This window comes from Leucopleurus acutus (assembly GCF_964270905.1).
Source record: "Leucopleurus acutus genome assembly, chromosome: 13".
NCBI lineage: Eukaryota > Metazoa > Chordata > Mammalia > Artiodactyla > Delphinidae > Leucopleurus > Leucopleurus acutus.
The window spans coordinates 88,573,780-88,591,683 of record NC_139155.1 but is presented as its reverse complement, the minus strand read 5'-3'; the positions used below and the strand labels follow the sequence as shown (position 1 = coordinate 88,591,683).

Sequence of the window (17,904 nt, the reverse complement as noted above, 5' to 3'; positions counted from 1 at the left end):
ATGCCCACCTGATAACGGAAGCTGCTGGTCCAGTACCCACACTTTGAGAACCACTGGGGTGATCAGTAGTTTTTCTCAAGAAACAAACAAACGACTATTTACCAAGAATATTGTTCTGTTTAAGTTTGTTGAACACTGCTGTTGGATATTATAACTCACGTCTTTTTTTTTTTTAATTTTGTAGAAATAAAAGAAGAACTTGAAGATCTGAACAAAGAAATCAAGAAAACTGCTAATAAAATTCGGACCAAGTTAAAATGTGAGTGTAAAGTTGTGATTACATGTAATCATTGATGGTGGGAATGTGGGTAATTATTATTTTCTTCTTTATAACTTCTTATTCTTTTACAGTTTCAAAAGTTAAGATTGTGACCGCTTTAAAATAAGTTGTATGTACTTGGAATAGTAAGTCTTGTTTAAGTTCCTCATTATTCTAGAATTCTTAAACGAGGAGCTAAACCTAAGGGCTGTTAACCCTTAAATTTCAGAGTGAAGCACTAATTCGTGCCCAACAGGAGTTAGCACTCGCTTATAAATTGTTAATCTGTTATATTTTATGACATTTGGGGCTAAACTGCAGATATTTGAGAAGGCGACTAGCCTTTGACATGAGTTGCTGGGTTCTTCTTGAATGCCCTCGTACTCGGTGAGCTCCTTTGAACCTTTCGTAGATTCATCTCAGCTGACGGTGCCGGGTGGAGGTCCACAGCTTCCCCGTGGGACCGAAACAGACGTGGGTTTTCTCCCTGTGGTAGAAAGACAGACTGTATTTAATTTTTACAAAATGACATTCAAATCAAGAATATTTCTGAAGATCAAAATGAACCTTTATTAAGGAGAATTTCAGACGTATGTCGGGGGAGGGGGTCACCACCACAAGCCCCGTGTCCATGCCCTTGAGCTCTGCAGGTCCCAGTGGCCCTCACCCAGCCGGTTTCACAACCAATCCCAGACATCTGGGTCTTCATCAGCATATAGTTTTCTGTGTGTATTTCTAAGAGAAGGATTTTTCTCCCCCAAGTACAACTATAATACTACTTTTTTTTTTTCTTTTTTTTTTTGGGGGGGGTACACGGGCCTCTCACTGTTGTGGCCTCTCCCGTTGCGGAGCACAGGCTCCAGACGCGCAGGCTCAGCGGCCATGGCTCATGGGCCCAGCCACTCCGCGGCATGTGGGATCTTCCCGGACCAGGGCACGAACCCGCATCCCCTGCATCGGCAGGCGGACTCTCAACCACTGTGCCACCAGGGAAGCCCTATAATACTACTATTATATCTAAGTCACATTAATTACTATTTTTTATTATAAAATATCCAGTCAGAATTCATACTTCCCCAATGATCTTTTTATTTATTTTTAAATTTTTTTAATAGTTTGTTTGAATTGGGTTCCTTATTTGGACCGTATCCTGTGATTGGTTGATATGTTGCCATGTTGCAGAGTTTTGCTGATTTCACCCCTTTAATGTCACTTAACAGGTTACACTGTGCTCTGTATTTCCTGTGGATTGACAGTTAAATTCTCCAAACTTGATCAGATTCATGTTGCCTGCTTTGAAATGTGAAGCTGTAACATCTGGTTTTATTTTCTGATATCATCAGCAACTGACAATTACCAAAACTCATAAATTTACTAGGAGTTGAAAAGATAAGAAAATACATTTGAGGTTAGGCTTGAAAACCTTTCATTTTTTAGTTTAAAAGATAACTCTTGGGCTTCCCTGGTGGCGCAGTGGTTGAGAGTCCACCTGCCGATGCAGGGGACACGGGTTCATGCCGCAGAGCGGCTAGGCCCGTGGGCCATGGCCGCTGGGCCTGCGCGTCTGGAGCCTGTGCTCCGCAGTGGGAGGGGCCGCGGCAGTGGGAGGCCCGCGTACCGCAAAAAAAAACAACAAAACTCTTTCCTGTTTGTTTCTAGCTATTGAACAGAGTTTTGATCAGGATGAGAGCGGGGACCGGACGTCAGTGGACCTTCGGATACGCAGAACCCAGGTTGGATTGTTGGCCGTGTCTGGATTGAAGCAGTGCTGAAGAATAGGTCTTCATACTTCTTCCAAATTCAAAATAATTTCGTCTTTACCATCACATTAGTTCTTTCAGCATTTCTGCATAAAAAAGGCATCGTATTTAATAGACTCCCTCTCTAGATTATGATGAAAAAAAGTGTATTCAGCCCAACAGCAGAATTCTGTTCTGAAGAGCAAAGAATTATCCCAGTCATTTTAGTGTTCATGGTAAAATCCTCACCGTCTATAGGTTTATGGTGCAGCAAAGTGGAATTTAGTCCCCTTAACTCTGCCTGACAAATGGGGATTATGTGCTCAGGCTCTGGGGACAGTCTGCCTGGGTGCCAACCTGACCCAGTCAGCCTGTAGCTATGGGCTAATTGACTTCTTGAAATGACGGTTTCACTTCTATAGAATGAGGGATAGTAATAGTATAGTAAGATTACTGTGAAAATCAAATAAGATAATGCATGTAAAGTTCTTAGCATAGATTCTGTTATACAGTAAGTTGCTGTTAATCTTATTTTCCATTTGAAGGAGTAAGGGGCATATTAGTTTGAATCTCTATAATGTAAAGTTTTTATATATCACTTTTAATAGAAGCAATGACCAGTGTATATTGATCTATTTTTTTTATGTTAAAAGCATTCAGTGCTGTCTCGACAGTTTGTGGAAGTCATGACCGAGTATAACGAAGCACAGACTCTCTTTCGGGAGCGAAGCAAAGGCCGGATCCAGCGCCAGCTAGAAATAAGTGAGTCAGTGAACGTGCTACTTTTGTTAAAAACATATTTTTCTTCCTTAGGGTCTGACATGAAAGTGTGTAACTTCAAAAAAGTAATTCCATCTCTGTTTTGGTCAATAATGTAAGCCTAAAGTGCTTTCATAGCTTCCTATTCATTGAATCAACCAACCTATTATTTATGTAAATCCTTCAGAAAGTTCTAGGTGAGTGGACTTTAGATTACTTGTAGAGCGTTAATGAGACCTGGAAGACTCTCAGCCGTCATCTCTTCCTGTATTTTTTGTGTCCCCCAACTCTTCCTGCCCCGTCTCAGGGGACAGTTCCCTGTGGGTCTCGCGGTTCTGCATGTCTGGTGAGCAGACACTCGCTGCCTTTTTGCTCCAGGCTTTCTCCCGCGGGTGTCTGTCTGTGTAACAGGCAGCCTTAGAAGATGCAGCTCGTGGTTCCCTCTGGGCGGAAGGCAGTTTGCTTGCTGAATAAAGGTTAGGCAGCTTTGCTTACTGCCCACTACGGAAGGTCAGGGTTCCTCAGCTGTGACACAAGCCCCCTGTGGGTGCACCTTCCACTGGGGCTGCTCTGCGTCTCCCACGGGCTTGGGGAGGGGGGAGCAGCCGGAAACGTGAACCTCGTTAAATGACATTTTAGGACCTCCCTGGTGGCGCAGTGGTTAAGAATCTGCCTGCCAATGCAGGGGACACGGGTTTGAGCCCTGGTCCAGGAAAATCCCACATGCTGCGGAGCAGCTAAGCCTGTGTGCCACAACTGCTGAGCCTGCGCTCTAGAGCCCGCGAGCCACAACTACTGAGCCTGCGTGCCGCAAATACTGAGCCCACACACCTTCTCACCGTGATGAGAAGCCCGCGCATCTCAATAAAGAGTGGCTCCCGCTCGCTGCAACTAGAGAAAGCCCACACGCAGCAACGAAGACCCAACGCAGCCCCCCAAAATAAATAATGACATTTTAACATCTTTATTGAGATATAGTTGATGTACCATGTGAATGGTACTCAAATTGTACAGTGCAGTGGTTTTTAGTATATTAGCACAATCAATTTTAGACCGCTTTAATCACTCCAGAAGGAAGCTTGGTGCCCGTTGTTGGGCACTTCCCATTTCTCCCCTGAGCCCTAGGCTACTGCCAGTTTATTCTCCTGTATCTGTAATTTTGCCCATTTGGGGCATCCACATGAATGGAATCGCACAACGTATGGTCTCTTGTGACTGGTCTCTTTCACTTAGCACAGTTTTTTCAAGGTTCAACCACACTCCAGGAAACACCAGTGTTTTATCGCTTTTTTACGGCTGCATCATGTTCCATTGTGTGGATGGACCACATTAACATTGTTTATCCATCCATGAGGTGATGGACATTTGGGTTGTTTCCACTTTTTGGTGATTATGAATAATGCTGCTGTGAATATTCACATTAAATGATATTTTAATTATGATGATGTTTCAGTTGGGTTTTTCCAAACTTCTGTGAACCTGTTCATACACAGCATTACTACATTTAACTCAAGGAAAAAGTATTAACGCCCAAACTACAGAAAGTATTAGAGCCTCTGATGCTAATTTTGCAGTCTTTATTATGTGCATTTAACATATGCTGGATCTAGCTTACCCCCTTTTCCTATAAGCCAGAGTTAAACTTGTAGGAAAACTGATACGCCAGAATGTATTATCAGTTTCGTTTTTATAGTTGTTCCTTATTCAGACTAAAATTGGATTTTATTAGTCATTCCAGTTATAAGATTTTTCATGAGTGTTTTCCAGTTCTTCCTACTTCTTAGGCTTATGTTAATTTCTCTCATCGTTAATATTTGCCTAAGAAAATACATTGGAGAGGTTAGAAAAACATTGGTTGAAAATATTAACAACTCAGATTTTAGTTGCTAACTTATGGTTGCAAAAGTCATTTTTAAATATTGCTGCATTCTGAATGGAGTTTTTAATTGTTAATATTTTAGCTGGAAAAACTACCACTGATGATGAACTAGAAGAGATGCTGGAAAGTGGGAATCCTTCCATTTTCACATCGGACGTGAGTATGCAGGTGGCTTTGTGGCCTTGTGTGTTTGTATATATACAGATGATTTTTTTCTTTAACTTCCAGAGCAATCGTAAGTTCATTAGTATTTCTCTTCTGTTTTTGTTTTTCAAAGATTATATCAGATTCACAGATTACTAGACAGGCTCTCAATGAAATTGAGTCGCGTCATAAAGACATTATGAGGCTGGAGACCAGCATCCGAGAGCTGCACGAGCTGTTCGTGGACATGGCCGTGCTCGTTGAGACTCAGGTAGTCACACACGTCTCTGCTTCTCCGAGACAGAGAGCTGTTTTCTGTAAAATCTTACGTTTGATTCCAGTATACCTGAGAAAGCCAGTATTCTGGATGCGGTCTCGTAATTCAGCAGTTGTAGTGTTATTGCCACGTGAGACTGAAACGCTGTAAACAGCTTCAGCTTTCAACAGTGGGGGACTGGTTTACTTAAGTTGTGTGTGGTGTGTCCGTAGGACAGCCTGTTAGGCAGCCACAGGCAACATCGTCTTTGTTCATGGAGGACTTTGAATGAAATATATAAACGTTATGTGCCAGAATTTCAAGTTGACATAAGAGGGAGATACTAAACCTTACACGTGTATGTATAAACGTGAATATGTACACAACACACGCCCTTCTACTCCTGTGTGTATGTATATATGGCATGAACTCAGCTGCATGAAACAGTACTCACAGAAGGAAAGAAATATACCAAGCACTATAATAGCAGTGGGACTATGGGAATTTTAGTCTTCTTCTCTAAAATATATGTATTTTCAAGTTTTCTGTAAGGACCATATACTAGAGTAACAATTGGGAGAAATGTATGAAAGAATAAGCCCCAAAGGGGATACACTGTGACGTAACTAGAAGCTTATACTTGCGACGCGGTGTCTAGTACCACCGGCACGGGGTGACGGGGGTGTGAGGAGACCCTGTGAGGAACTGAGGAAGTTGATACAGATTTTTGAAAACAGAAAATTCAGTGTGAAGCACAAGCCGGTGGTTCCAGTTAGGTTTGTGGCTGTGCTTGCGCTTCCTCTCGTGATGCTGAATGAGGTCCTCCGTGACTTTGCAAGCGCGTGACGCTCGCCCTCGGTCACTCACTGATCAGTGGGCCATTGAGTTCAGCTGACCGCCCCGTGAAGGGGGAGCATTCGTACCAAGTCATCTTAGGATTCACGTCACACTCACGTCCTCGCTCCCGCGGAGGCTGGTTTCAGGATCTCTTGTGTCCTCTAAGAAGGTTCGAGTCTGACTGGCCTATTTCTCATTGCCTGGGTTATGTAAGGATCACTGGGAAGTCCATCCAGGTGCCAGGTTCATCCTCCACATCGCCACTGACATTTGAAGAACAGTGTTTACTTTGAGGAACCTTGTCATAAAAATGTGTGCAGAGCTGCAGTGCGGTGCATTTGCAGTGCAGGGCGGGGACGGGCAAGCTCACCCCTTCTGCTGGGAGGGCCGGCGCCACTCACGGCGCAGAAGGGGGAGAGCTGGGAGTCTGGCTGCCACCAGCTTCTTGCTTTCAGGAAGGAAACCAGTTAGACAGTAAGACAATCAGTGATTCGTTTGTTATTACTGAAGGTTTTAGAGTGCCCTGGACTTTTAATTAGGATTGTTCGATGTAGATGCATTAGTCGCCATTAGACAAATCGATGTGTTCTTAGCTTTGTTCCATTGTTTCCTTTTAGAAGTCTGTTAGTGCCGCGTTATATTGGCTCGTCTAATTCAACATGTGCGTTTAATCAAAGCTTACTAGTAAGTGTACATGTGTGAATGAGTGAGTTAACTGCGTCATTCTTCAATGCTTTACCACTCACTGCTGCAGATTGTGTCTGCCGGTGGACAGAAGACCAGGTAATGTGTCTGTCACTCGCATTTCACTGGATGCCCCTCATTAATTTAGTCAGCTTAGTGGCCACCGTAAGCTATTCTGAAGAAATTGCAGCAATTTTCTACCCATTAGAAAAGATGTCATTCTTCGTCCACTGTATGTACGTGCATAATAGTAAATATTCGCTTAGCCTAAAGCTAGCCGCCTCCCGTTCACTGCGCCCATCTTTGAAGAGTGTTCTCATGTTAAAGCATATCTCAAAGTCTACGTGATATGCCTTCAGTTATCAGCATTGTTGCCCATCCCTTTTAGTTCTTTTTATAGTATAAGTTGGATTTTGATTATTCTGCATATTGTACATTTATAATGGTCTCATCTTTTCGTAAATGTGAAAAAAAATTCGGTGTCCATTACACGCACATTATGTTCCTGTGGAAACTTTACTGCTGCTCTGTGGCTGTCTTAAGATACACAATTAAGTCATTTGAAAGTATCTCCTAAGTTTGAAACTTTCTGTTTTAAGGGTGAAATGATCAACAACATAGAAAAAAACGTTATGAATGCCACAGACTATGTAGAACATGCTAAAGAAGAAACGAAAAAAGCTATTAAATATCAAAGCAAAGCAAGAAGGGTGAGTTTGGTCCTTAAGAATTGAAGTGTGTTTTTCTCTGGATTTGGTTTTGAGTGTGCGTACATCGATGCAAGCCCACTTAAAAGGTATTCCAAGAAATGAAAATGTCTTACATTAATGTTTCATTTGAAAACTGAAGTAATTCTTTTTGCTAAAAGGTTTGAAGTTTATCAGTTATGTTGACTGTGAACCCTGTTGGTTTTAAGTAATGAAAACCCTTTGCAGCCAAAGTCGGTCTCTCTGCTTTTCTCAGTTGCATGGGTTCCAATTCCAGAGTTCTCTGTGTCTTGGGCCATTATGTGGAGGGACATAACAAAACTCATGGGACTGGAAGTTCTAAAAACCATTGGTTACACATCTTACGCAGTGAGCACTTTATTCTTTGTTTACGTTATTTGCTAATCCTTTGGTTTGGAGGAAAGAAGAGAATTATTTGAGACCGTGGACCAAAGACGTTACGTAGCACTCGCGTTGAAGCTTTGTAAACGAGTTTTAGTATCTTTACCTGAATCTTAACGTGTGTCGTGTGTGAGTGAAAGCTCTTCTAAGAAAACAGCGAAACCACAGAATTAAGTTCTGATGCAGGGACTGGAAAGCTGTGTGTCTCACTGTGTGACCTCACCCGTTACTTCTTGGTCCCTTTGTCTCCAGTGTGGAAAGGAGCAACGCGAAGCACCAAACCCGTGCTTTCAGGGCCTGTCGCCCTCCCACCTGCTGGGGGCGGCTGCCTCAGTGCCAGGCAGGGAGGTTTCCAATGTGACGGCAAAAAAGGGAGTTTCACAAACTCCTTGTAAAGAGGGAGTTGCAGAACGTTCAGGAAACATAGTCAGATTCTGAGCGCGGATTTACCCGTAACAATGGCCCATGGACGTTCTCAAATAAGATGCACGTCTGGGCTTTAATGTCAGCCTGCAAAGCATCTCACCCTGCTTTTTCTTGGGAATATCTGAGTGTTAATTATCTCTGAGACGTAAGACATGGTTTCTTACATAATTCTGTGTTACCACCTTTTGAAATATTGACCTTTAAAGTAAAGTGAGGTGATGAGGTCCGCGTGTGAAGTGCTTTGGCTGGTCCAGGCACAAAATGGACTTTCACTTAAAAAAAATCATTAAAAAAGGGCAGTTCCCTTCCTTTCTCCATGACCTAAACAGCACGTCAGTCCAACGAAAATTTCCATGAGAAGTTCCCTGGTTTTACAGAGATAAAAGGTGGTCGGGGGATACATCTTATCCTGAACCGGCAGAGCAAGCCTCGTTCTGGCAGGTGGCTGGGAGCAGTGCGCTACCTGGAGTGGCCACTGGTCAGAACGTGATGTTTTGTTTCAAAAATTGTCACCGTCTCTCTGACTCAAGGCCTGGCATCTGAAACCACACACAGCTTGCTCGGCTTCTCCCTCTGCTGTTAGGTGCGTGGTTGTTGAGATGTTGGCCGTCCCTCCCCTCTCCTGGTGTCCTGGTTCCATTCCCGGGGCAGCCCCTGAGAGACCAGACGGCACTAGTGGAGTGTGGTTTGTTTTACACGGTGTGGCAGGGGCAGTGAAGGACTTAACGGCCAGTGACAAACAAACAAGAAAGAAAAGAGTGTAGGGGCTTATTACATAGATAACTGATTTCTGAGTTCACTGACCTGGCTACATAGCTCTGTATACGTGAAAAAAAATCAGCTGTGTGTCTCAGTCCATCAGAAATTTACTGAAAGAATGTGGTCATGCAGCTTTCTCATTGATGAAACCTAATATTTGGAGTTCTATAACAGTTTATCTCCAAGTAGTCTGACCTCATTAAATTAAAAACCCATCTTTATGAGAACTGAAAGTTGTCAAGCAGAATTAATCGATGTCCCATAACTTAGATTTTAAAACGAATTCCAATAGAGTCTTTGATTTTAAATGAATGATGCCTTCTGACACGGCGGTGTGGAATTAACCACGATATAATCGGCTTGCTTTTCTTTGACAGAAAAAGTGGATAATTGTTGCTGTGTCACTTGTTCTGGTGGCTGTGATTGCTCTAATTATTGGCTTATCAGTTGGCACGTGATGTGGTGGCTGACGTCAGCATGCATGCCTCCCTGCCGGCGCGGCAGTAAGTAACTCATCAACTAATCTGCTTGTTCACTCGCCCAATTAGCTAATGGTGGTGCTTTGCCCAATTAACAACTACTGGATTCCTGACTTCAGACTATACTACAAAGCTACAGTAATCAAGACAGTATGGTACTGGCACAAAAACAGAAATATAGATCAATGGAACAGGATAGAAAGCCCAGAGATAAACCCACGCACATATGGTCACCTTATCTTTGACAAAGGAGGCAGAAATGTACAGTGGAGAAAGGACAGCCTATTCAATAAGTGGTGCTGGGAAAACTGGACAGCTACATGTAAAAGTATGAGATTAGATCACTCCCTAACACCATACACAAAAATAAGCTCAAAATGGATTAAAGACCTAAATGTAAGACCGGATGCTATAAAACTCTTAGAGGAAAACATAGGCAGAACACTCTATGACATAAATCACAGCAAGGTCCTTTTTGACCCACCTCCTAGAGAAATGGAAATAAAAACAAAAATAAACAAATGGGACCTAATGAAACTTAAAAGCTTTTGCGCAGCAAAGGAAACCATAAAGAAGACCAAAAGACAACCCTCAGAATGGGAGAAAATATTTGCAAATGAAGCAACTGACAAAGGATTAATCTCCAAAATTTATAAGCAGCTCATGCAGCTTAATAACAAAAAAACAAACAACCCAATCCAAAAATGGGCAGAAGACCTAAATAGACATTTCTCCAAAGAAGATACACAGAGTGCCAACAAACACATGAAAGAATGCTCAACATCACTAATCATTAGAGAAATGCAAATCAAAACTACAATGAGGTATCACCTCACACCAGTCAGAATGGCCATCATCAAAAAATCTAGAAACAATAAATGCTGGAGAGGGTGTGGAGAAAAGGGAACCCTCTTACACTGTTGGTGGGAATGTAAATTGATACAGCCACTGTGGAGAACAGTATGGAGGTTCCTTTAAAAGCTACAAATAGAACTACCATATGACCCAGCAATCCCACTACTGGGCATATACCCTGAGCAAACCATAATTCAAAAAGAGTCATGTACCAAAATGTTCATTGCAGCTCTATTTACAATAGCCCAGAGATGGAAACAACCTAAGTGTCCATCATCGGGTGAATGGATAAAGAAGATGTGGCACATATATACAATGGAATATTACTCAGCCATAAAAAGAGACGAAATTGAGCTATTTGTAATGAGGTGGATAGACCTAGAGTCTGTCATACAGAGTGAAGTAAGTCAGAAAGAGAGAGACAAATACCGTATGCTACCACATATATATGGAATTTAAGAAAAAAAAAAATGTCATGAAAAACCTAGGGGTGAAACAGGAATAAAGACACAGACTTACTAGAGAATGGACTTGAGGCTATGGGGAGGGGGAAGGGTAAACGGTGACAAAGCGATAAAGAGGCATGGACATATATACACTACCAAACGTAAGGTAGATAGCTAGTGGGAAGCAGCCGCATAGCACAGGGAGATCAGCTCGGTGCTTTGTGACCGCCTGGAGGGGTGGGATAGGGAGGGTGGGAGGGAGGGAGACGCAAGCGGGAAGAGATATGGGAATATGTGTATATATATAACTGATTCATTTTGTTGTGAAGCTGAAACTAACATACCATTGTAAAGCAATTATACTCCAATAAAGATGTTAAAAAAAAAAAAAAAAACAACTACTGGAAAGCAATGAGAGGCTGCCAGCGGAGCGTTTGCCTGACTTCTGTGCCGAGAGCCAGCTTAGGCCGGGCGGCCGTGCACTTCTAAACCAGGGTCGTCTCCCTGTTGGTTTTGAAGCCTCGGCTGGGTTTGCCTCTGTTACTAAATGTGACGGTGCAGGCGGCAGCCCCTGACTCTCCAGTCTTCTGTTTTTGGTCCGGGAGGATGCTCCCTTCTTAAAGGAGCCTGTCATTAGTGGAATAACCTTAGCAGTGAGGATTAATTCTCAATTAAAAAACTAAAATGTAATGTTTAATTTATCTCTTAAGTTTTAACTCTTCAATAAGTGCAGCAGCCGAAAGTTGCTCTGTGAACTCTGTTTATTTACTCATCATTTTACTGTGGAATTAGAGGGAATGGAACGAGAGCTGTGAAGAATACTCAGTGGAATTGAAAGACTTCGTCTCCCTTGTTTCCATTTGTCAGCGTCTAGTTTGTTGTAAATGTGGCCGCATTAAAGAGAAACCTTGTGCTGAGTGAGCATGCCTGTTAATTCTTAAGGATTCGGAATACAGAAGATATTCAGTTCTTTATTTAGAGTATCTTTATTTTTGTTTTCTGTGTATCACTCCTCTCCAAACTTCAGTAGATTTTGTGTTTTTCCTCCATTTTTTTTATGCATTTGGAATCACCCTTCTTGCATTAACTCTTAAGTTAGAATGCTGCCTGGTGTATTAAATTTGGACATACCAGTTATTTACCTTAAAACGTTTGTTTGGCGTGATCATTGTGATTAAAATTATATCTAGATTGTGACAAGTGGTCCTCGATGAATTCATTATTTTATCGTGAAAGCAACTGCTGGCTTGGTAGACACTTGGCACTTTCTTAAAGAGAAGACAAGGAGTTTCTCAGTGTGAGCATCTGTGCACTGAGGACCCGCCACAGGCGAGGGGCCCTTGCAGTTACTGTCCCAGCGTTCACATGAGCCACCACCTTGCACTCGAGGTAGTTCCCGTTAGAAGCTCTGGGATGTTGAGTTTGTTAGTGATCCACTTTTTCAGAGGCAGAAGGAAGGAAGGCTCTCTGTTTTCATCAGGCAGGATGTTCATGTATCCTTCCATGCTTTCCTATTACGTCTGCTGAAAAAGTGGTATATGTGATTTCCCTTCATTAATAATGATGGTATTTAAAAACTATTTTTATAATTTTTTATGAACTATGTATTTTCTTAGCTTTTCCTAGTGGCCATAATATGGCTAGTTGGATGTGCTTCCACTAAAGATAAACTTAATTTTAGATTGGATGCTGTGGTGATGCGGTGGAACGAGGGCAGGCTCCTCCCAGCAGGGTTCCCTGGGAGCCTTGGGCTTTGCTCTGTGCCCTGGGCCTGGCCCGGTGGTGTACCTTCATGCCTTTAAGCACGAATGAACACAAAACAACGCTCATTAATAAGAAGCACATCAGAGAGCACACCAACAGGTTTTTTTTTTTTTTTTAAATACAAACGCAGTGGTTGGTGTCTTTAATTATACTTTTGAAAAACTATTCTTGCAGCAGGTAGTTCGGCACAGCCCTCCTCGGGGCCTGTAGGCCTGTGTGGAGGGAATCCTACTCCCTGGAGCCCTGCAGCGAGGCCAGGGTGCCCGTTTTTCTATCCAACGACACTGCTAAGAGGACACGTGGCCCAGGATTTACGTGTAGTAGGTGGTGGCTTGACTCCCAGGGGTGTGCGTGGGCCACCAAGGAGAAGTCCAGGCATTTGGCTTGAGTTGTGAGCAGGTTATTGGGCAAGAATGGTCATTAAATCTATGGCATTGAGAGTGCAGGAGCTCAGCTATCGTGGAAGTCAGGAGAGCACCTCTGAAAGCCAGATGTGGAAGCAGGCACGCACTTACGTGCTACCCAGAGACTCGGCAGTGAGAGTCAGAGTCTCCTGGTTCTCTAAGGTGGTTGGGGGCAGTGAGGTTGACAGGGGCATATGGAGCAGGTTCTGGAGCTGAAGGGCGATGCCAGTGGGAAAGGAGGGGTGATAGGCTGAAGGAAAAAGGTGTGTCTAGAAAGGCGCTGAGAGAGGCTCCCCGAGAGACACGTGAGGACGATGCGAGCATGGTCGGGACCACGTCCTCGCTTTCCAGGAAATGCCGTAACGTTAACAAGCAACAGGAAGTTTGAGGGCGTGATGTCCTGAAGGCAGTGGTCCCGGGGTTCTGCATAATGGACGTGAAGGTTTACCGAGGGGCCCGGCCGTGCTCCCCTTCATGCAGTAATCGATGGCGCTCTTGGCAGGCTAATACCGATGCAGAGCTGGCCAGTTTGAGCAGCTGTGATTTCTCAGATGAAAGTGTGCCATGAGTTCGGTAACTGTAATTTAAAATGATGAATCTCTGCTGTTTACAAAGAGAACTGGAAGTCAGACAGCGTGGTGTGCCTTTCATCTTCGTGAATTCCTCCTGTTCTCCCACAGACCAGACGGGCTTCCCGGAGAGGCTAGATTTCTTAAGCCAAAGGTTGTTTAGCTTTTCAGCTGTGCGAGGGCTTGTTAATGGACAGCAAAAAGTTACTGTTAATATTGCCTTGCTCTGGGCCCTGGATGCAGCAGGAGACCGAGTTAATGGCTTGTTGATTTCTTCCTTGTATCATACCTCAATGTAAAAAGAGGTATAAATAAGATTTTTTTCAGCAAGTGAGAAATAAATCCATTTAAAGTTTTAAAAAGATGTACAACGCATCCAAGAAATAACTGTTGGGGATTTTCTTGTGATCAATAGAACGTGTTCGTGAAGACCCCACATGGTGTCAAGTAGACATTGCCTTTTACCTCCAGGAGTAAATAGTTGTTGTCTTAATAATACGTATTTTAAGTTATTAAATTCATTTAATATACATGTGTCTATAACTTAGTGCTTTGCCTCTGGAACTTTCCTTCCCCACCCCTCCCTTTTCTATGACCTGTAGGGGTTCTTTCTTGATGATGGGCTTGTATTTTAAACATCTCAAATTCCAGGAGAATTTTGTTAGGAAATGACGTTAGTGATTTCTTTCCTTTGATATCTTGCAAATTAATAAATGTTTTTCTTTATCTTGCAGAAAATGATGTTCATTATTATTTGCGTAGTTATTTTGCTTGTGATCCTTGGAATTATCCTGGCAACAACATTGTCATAGCAACCATGTCCCAAGAGCCGTTTATCCTTGGAGTCAGACCACATCTGCAGCAAATGAGCCTCCTCCCATTTCATGAATGAATCCTAGACATTGTGACACGTGGCATTGAGTGCTGACTTTTTATTAGTGAATTCAAGGAGAAAACGCAACAGAATGTATTGTTTGGTGAGAAAAGCAGAATGGATGTGATGAGTTAACCCAGACATCCTCGGACTCTACGTAACACACCACGAAAAATTAACAATGTGAAACTGGTTTCAGTGGCCTTAAAATAAGGAATTATTGAAATTTTCAGTTTTTTTTATATTTCAGTGTTAAAAATGTATGTGAGGTTTAATTAGGAATGTCTTATGTTAAGAAGCTATTAGATGTGAGGTCTAAGACTTTCTTCCCTCTCCCAGCTAACATGCTGATTGAGACGTTTTTGTACTGTGTTTGTGTTTATGTTTGCAAAAATTATTTTTATTATCACAGAGCTGTTTTGTAAGATATCTATAATTTTAAATGTTTATAAATTGTTTAATATATTAACATCTTAATTTACTCCAATTTTATATATTAACTATTGCCTTTTCAAAGAAATAGGAAGGTTCACGATATTAGAGCCATTTTTGCACAGTTGTTTACAAAGTTTGCCATCGGCCTAGAAGACATTGGTTGCAAGGTTCCCCCAAAAGCCTTTGTAGTGCCTTCTGTTAAAATTGATTTATAAGGTTTAAATGCGCCCAACACCCTGCGGGAAAAGCTCGATTATTGTACTCAGCTCCATTTCTCGCTGTGTCATTACCCAAGATAATAAATTAGTTACTGCACTGTAAAGACAATGGTCTCTTCTTTTACTCATTACAAAATAAGGTTTGTGATTCCCTGTTTAACACTAATAAAGTCTCAATTTAAGATGGTGATAAAACCAAATTTTAAACTCCCAGACAAATTTTAAATTCCCAGACATTACGTAATTCTTTTAAATTTCAACCGTTGTACAGATCACCTAAACATTCTTGTTCAGTACCTACTCTTCTGCTGAACTTTAAAAGTTAATTCCCAAAGTTTACAGGAATCTTTGATAATTAACATTTTTATTACTCATTATTTTTAGTATAATATGCTTTATTTTTAGACTGTAAAATGTATGAAATCTTACTAGTGAATGGACATCTATAAGATAGCATCTCGTCAAAATTTTAAATGAATATGTGAAGGATACTCAGAATATAGTTAAACTCTTGTTACTTCTGTATGCGATTGTGTAAGCACAAGACTGTATTTAACATCGGCTTGAAAACTGATATAGATACGCTTGACTGCAAACTGTGTGAATTATATTGGACTGTTTAGAAACTGTGTTCCTTATTCAGTACAATTATGAATTTCACTCATTCATACTTTATACATCTAACTGCTTAGCTTAGGCTTAAGTCTGTATTTATGCATTTTATTTACTTGCTGGTCATCACTGTGTAGTCCGAATTCCTATAGGAGTATCCTGGCTCTAGCATATATATTTCTTAAATCTTTAAAAAGCCTGTCAGTGGGACACGCTCCCTGATTTGTGCTTAAGTTGAAGGTGTGACTTGTCCTGAAGGATATTTAAATTTCTAGAGATCATGCTTGTATTAATGTAACTTTTGTACATCCAAACATTTGTCTGTATGATTATGTCCCTGTGCGGAGGAACTTTGTGCTCCCCCTGTGTCCCACTTTTCAAGTTAAGTCTTTTTAGTCCCCACCTCTCATAATAATTCTTACAGTATTTTTTCAAGACATTCTTTCTGGATTTGAAGTACTTACTGAATCTGTGTTTTCTAGTTGAAGATATGGAAGTGCTTTTTGATTTGTACTTAGGTGTTTAAGTCATCCATCAGGTAACACATTTTGTATGTCTAAGCCTCATGTACCTATTTGAAATGAGATTTTTAAAAATACATATACAGGTTCATTTGTTACTTTTTATCATTTCTTCAAATATTTCATGTTTACATTTAAAAAAATCTCAGAGAACCAAAAAAGAAATATTTGCTTTCTGCCTTGTGTTCATTTCTGTAAAGATTTTTGGGGAGATATTTTATTGCATATCCATTAATAAATTCTACTATGAAAATCACCTCTGGCCATTATGTGTAATGATATAATGTGAGTTAATAATTTTAGGTGTTTTTGATAAATTTTTGACTGTTTTATTTATTACTGTTGTTATTACAAGCTTCTGTGGTTCGTGTCTCAGATATCAGCAGGACATACTAAGGCACCCACCTGAGTTCTTGCTATTGACAACAACTGCCAATCCAGGGGTTTTGGCTTGAATGCTTTTGCCAGTGTGACAGGTGCTCATGAACATTTATTAACAGGGCGACCCCCTCCCCCCATATTCTGAGTTATTTAGCCTCTAGACTTTCCTTAATCCTCTTTCAGTTTTTATTAGGTGGAATTTCCTTAATCCATAACCCTTACTGAATTCTAACCATGCTGGAAAGTGATGTTCAAAATCCAGAATATAAAAAAAGAAAGAGGGGCTTCCCTGGTGGCGCGGTGGGTGAGGGTCCGCCTGCCGATGCAGGGCACGCGGGTTCGTGCCCCGGTCCGGGAGGATCCCACGTGCCGCGGAGCGGCTGGGCCCGTGAGCCATGGCCGCTGAGCCTGCGCGTCCGGAGCCTGTGCTCTGCAACGGGAGAGGCCACAACAGTGAGAGGCCCGCGTACCGCAAAAAAAAAAAAAAAAAAAAAAGACAAATAAGCTAGTCCCGGAGCACATCAGTCCACCAAAAAAAAAAAAAAAAAAAAAAAAAAAAGACAAATAAGCTAGTCCTGGAGCACATCAGTCCATGGAGGGGGACCCCGACACGTGACCTGTAAATGCCTTTTCCTCTATTTCGCAGGGACTTTCCTTTCAAGCTGCAGTCTTGATGTGCACATTCAGTAATTTAGTGCCTTTGTCTATGCTTCTTCAAGAATACGAAGCTTATCGCCTGAATGGAGTTTTCGGGTTCGCACCCTTGGGCATTTCCGGGTGGAAAGGTACCCAGAGGGCGGGGAAGCAGCCCCTCCGGGTGGGAGGTGGCCGTTCAGCTTCCCTTGGAGGCTTTGTCTGGGGCACTGAGGGGCAAGGTCACCGCCCGCCGGCTGCATCTCAGAGCTCAGAGAGACACGCCTTCCCAGGGTTCAGGCACCCACGCCGCGCCAGGGTCTCCACACCTGCTCTGTCGACGGTGGCCCCGGAGGGTGGAGCGGACATCCGGGGACGGGGCGGGGGCCAGCTTGCTAGTCAACCAGCGGTCGCGTCCTTTCTGGGACCTCTTCCAACGAATTGTTGTTAATTTCTTCCCTAAAGCGAAGCCCACATCCTTCCACAGGTTTAAAGCGTGGCACCCCCAGGTCAGGGGGCCGGGCCCCCGGGGGTTCAGGGGTCAGGGTCGGGGGGCAGGCCGGGGGTCAGTCTGCATCTTCTCCTGGCTGTGACTCGTGTGCTTGGCGAGAACCCCTGGGACAACTGAGGCTACTGTTTCAGCTAACACGCAGCACGCTTCCCTGGGCCATGACGGTGAGCCTCAGGGAGAACGGACTCCAGAGGGAGACGAGGGCGAAGCCCGGCCTCTGGAGGGCAGCCGAGCAAGGCCTGGGGGCGTCTCCGCCTGGCTTCCAGAGCGCAGCGCACGCCGCACATATGTTGCTTCCTCCAGCGCCGGGGCCCGCCTTGCTTAAGACTGGACGCAGGGTGTGATGTGCAC

General features: G+C 42.8%; 1 protein-coding gene across 2 annotated transcripts in view; it reads left to right on the top strand.

The window, feature by feature from the left end:
• Positions 1–16,201, top strand: part of STX2 (syntaxin 2) — a 32,918-nt gene extending 16,717 nt beyond the window's left edge. The window contains exons 3-10 of one of the 2 annotated variants that reach the window (XM_082853313.1): positions 185–259; positions 1,919–1,992; positions 2,652–2,760; positions 4,719–4,792; positions 4,914–5,051; positions 7,157–7,267; positions 9,229–9,354; positions 14,103–16,201. In XM_082853313.1, the coding sequence (XP_082709439.1) occupies positions 185–259; positions 1,919–1,992; positions 2,652–2,760; positions 4,719–4,792; positions 4,914–5,051; positions 7,157–7,267; positions 9,229–9,309 (662 nt within the window). In that variant the 3' untranslated portion in view covers positions 9,310–9,354; positions 14,103–16,201. The remainder of the gene's footprint in view (positions 1–184; positions 260–1,918; positions 1,993–2,651; positions 2,761–4,718; positions 4,793–4,913; positions 5,052–7,156; positions 7,268–9,228; positions 9,355–14,102) is intronic. The other variant, XM_082853314.1, reaches the window with a different exon arrangement.
• Positions 16,202–17,904: the final 1,703 nt, after the last annotated feature.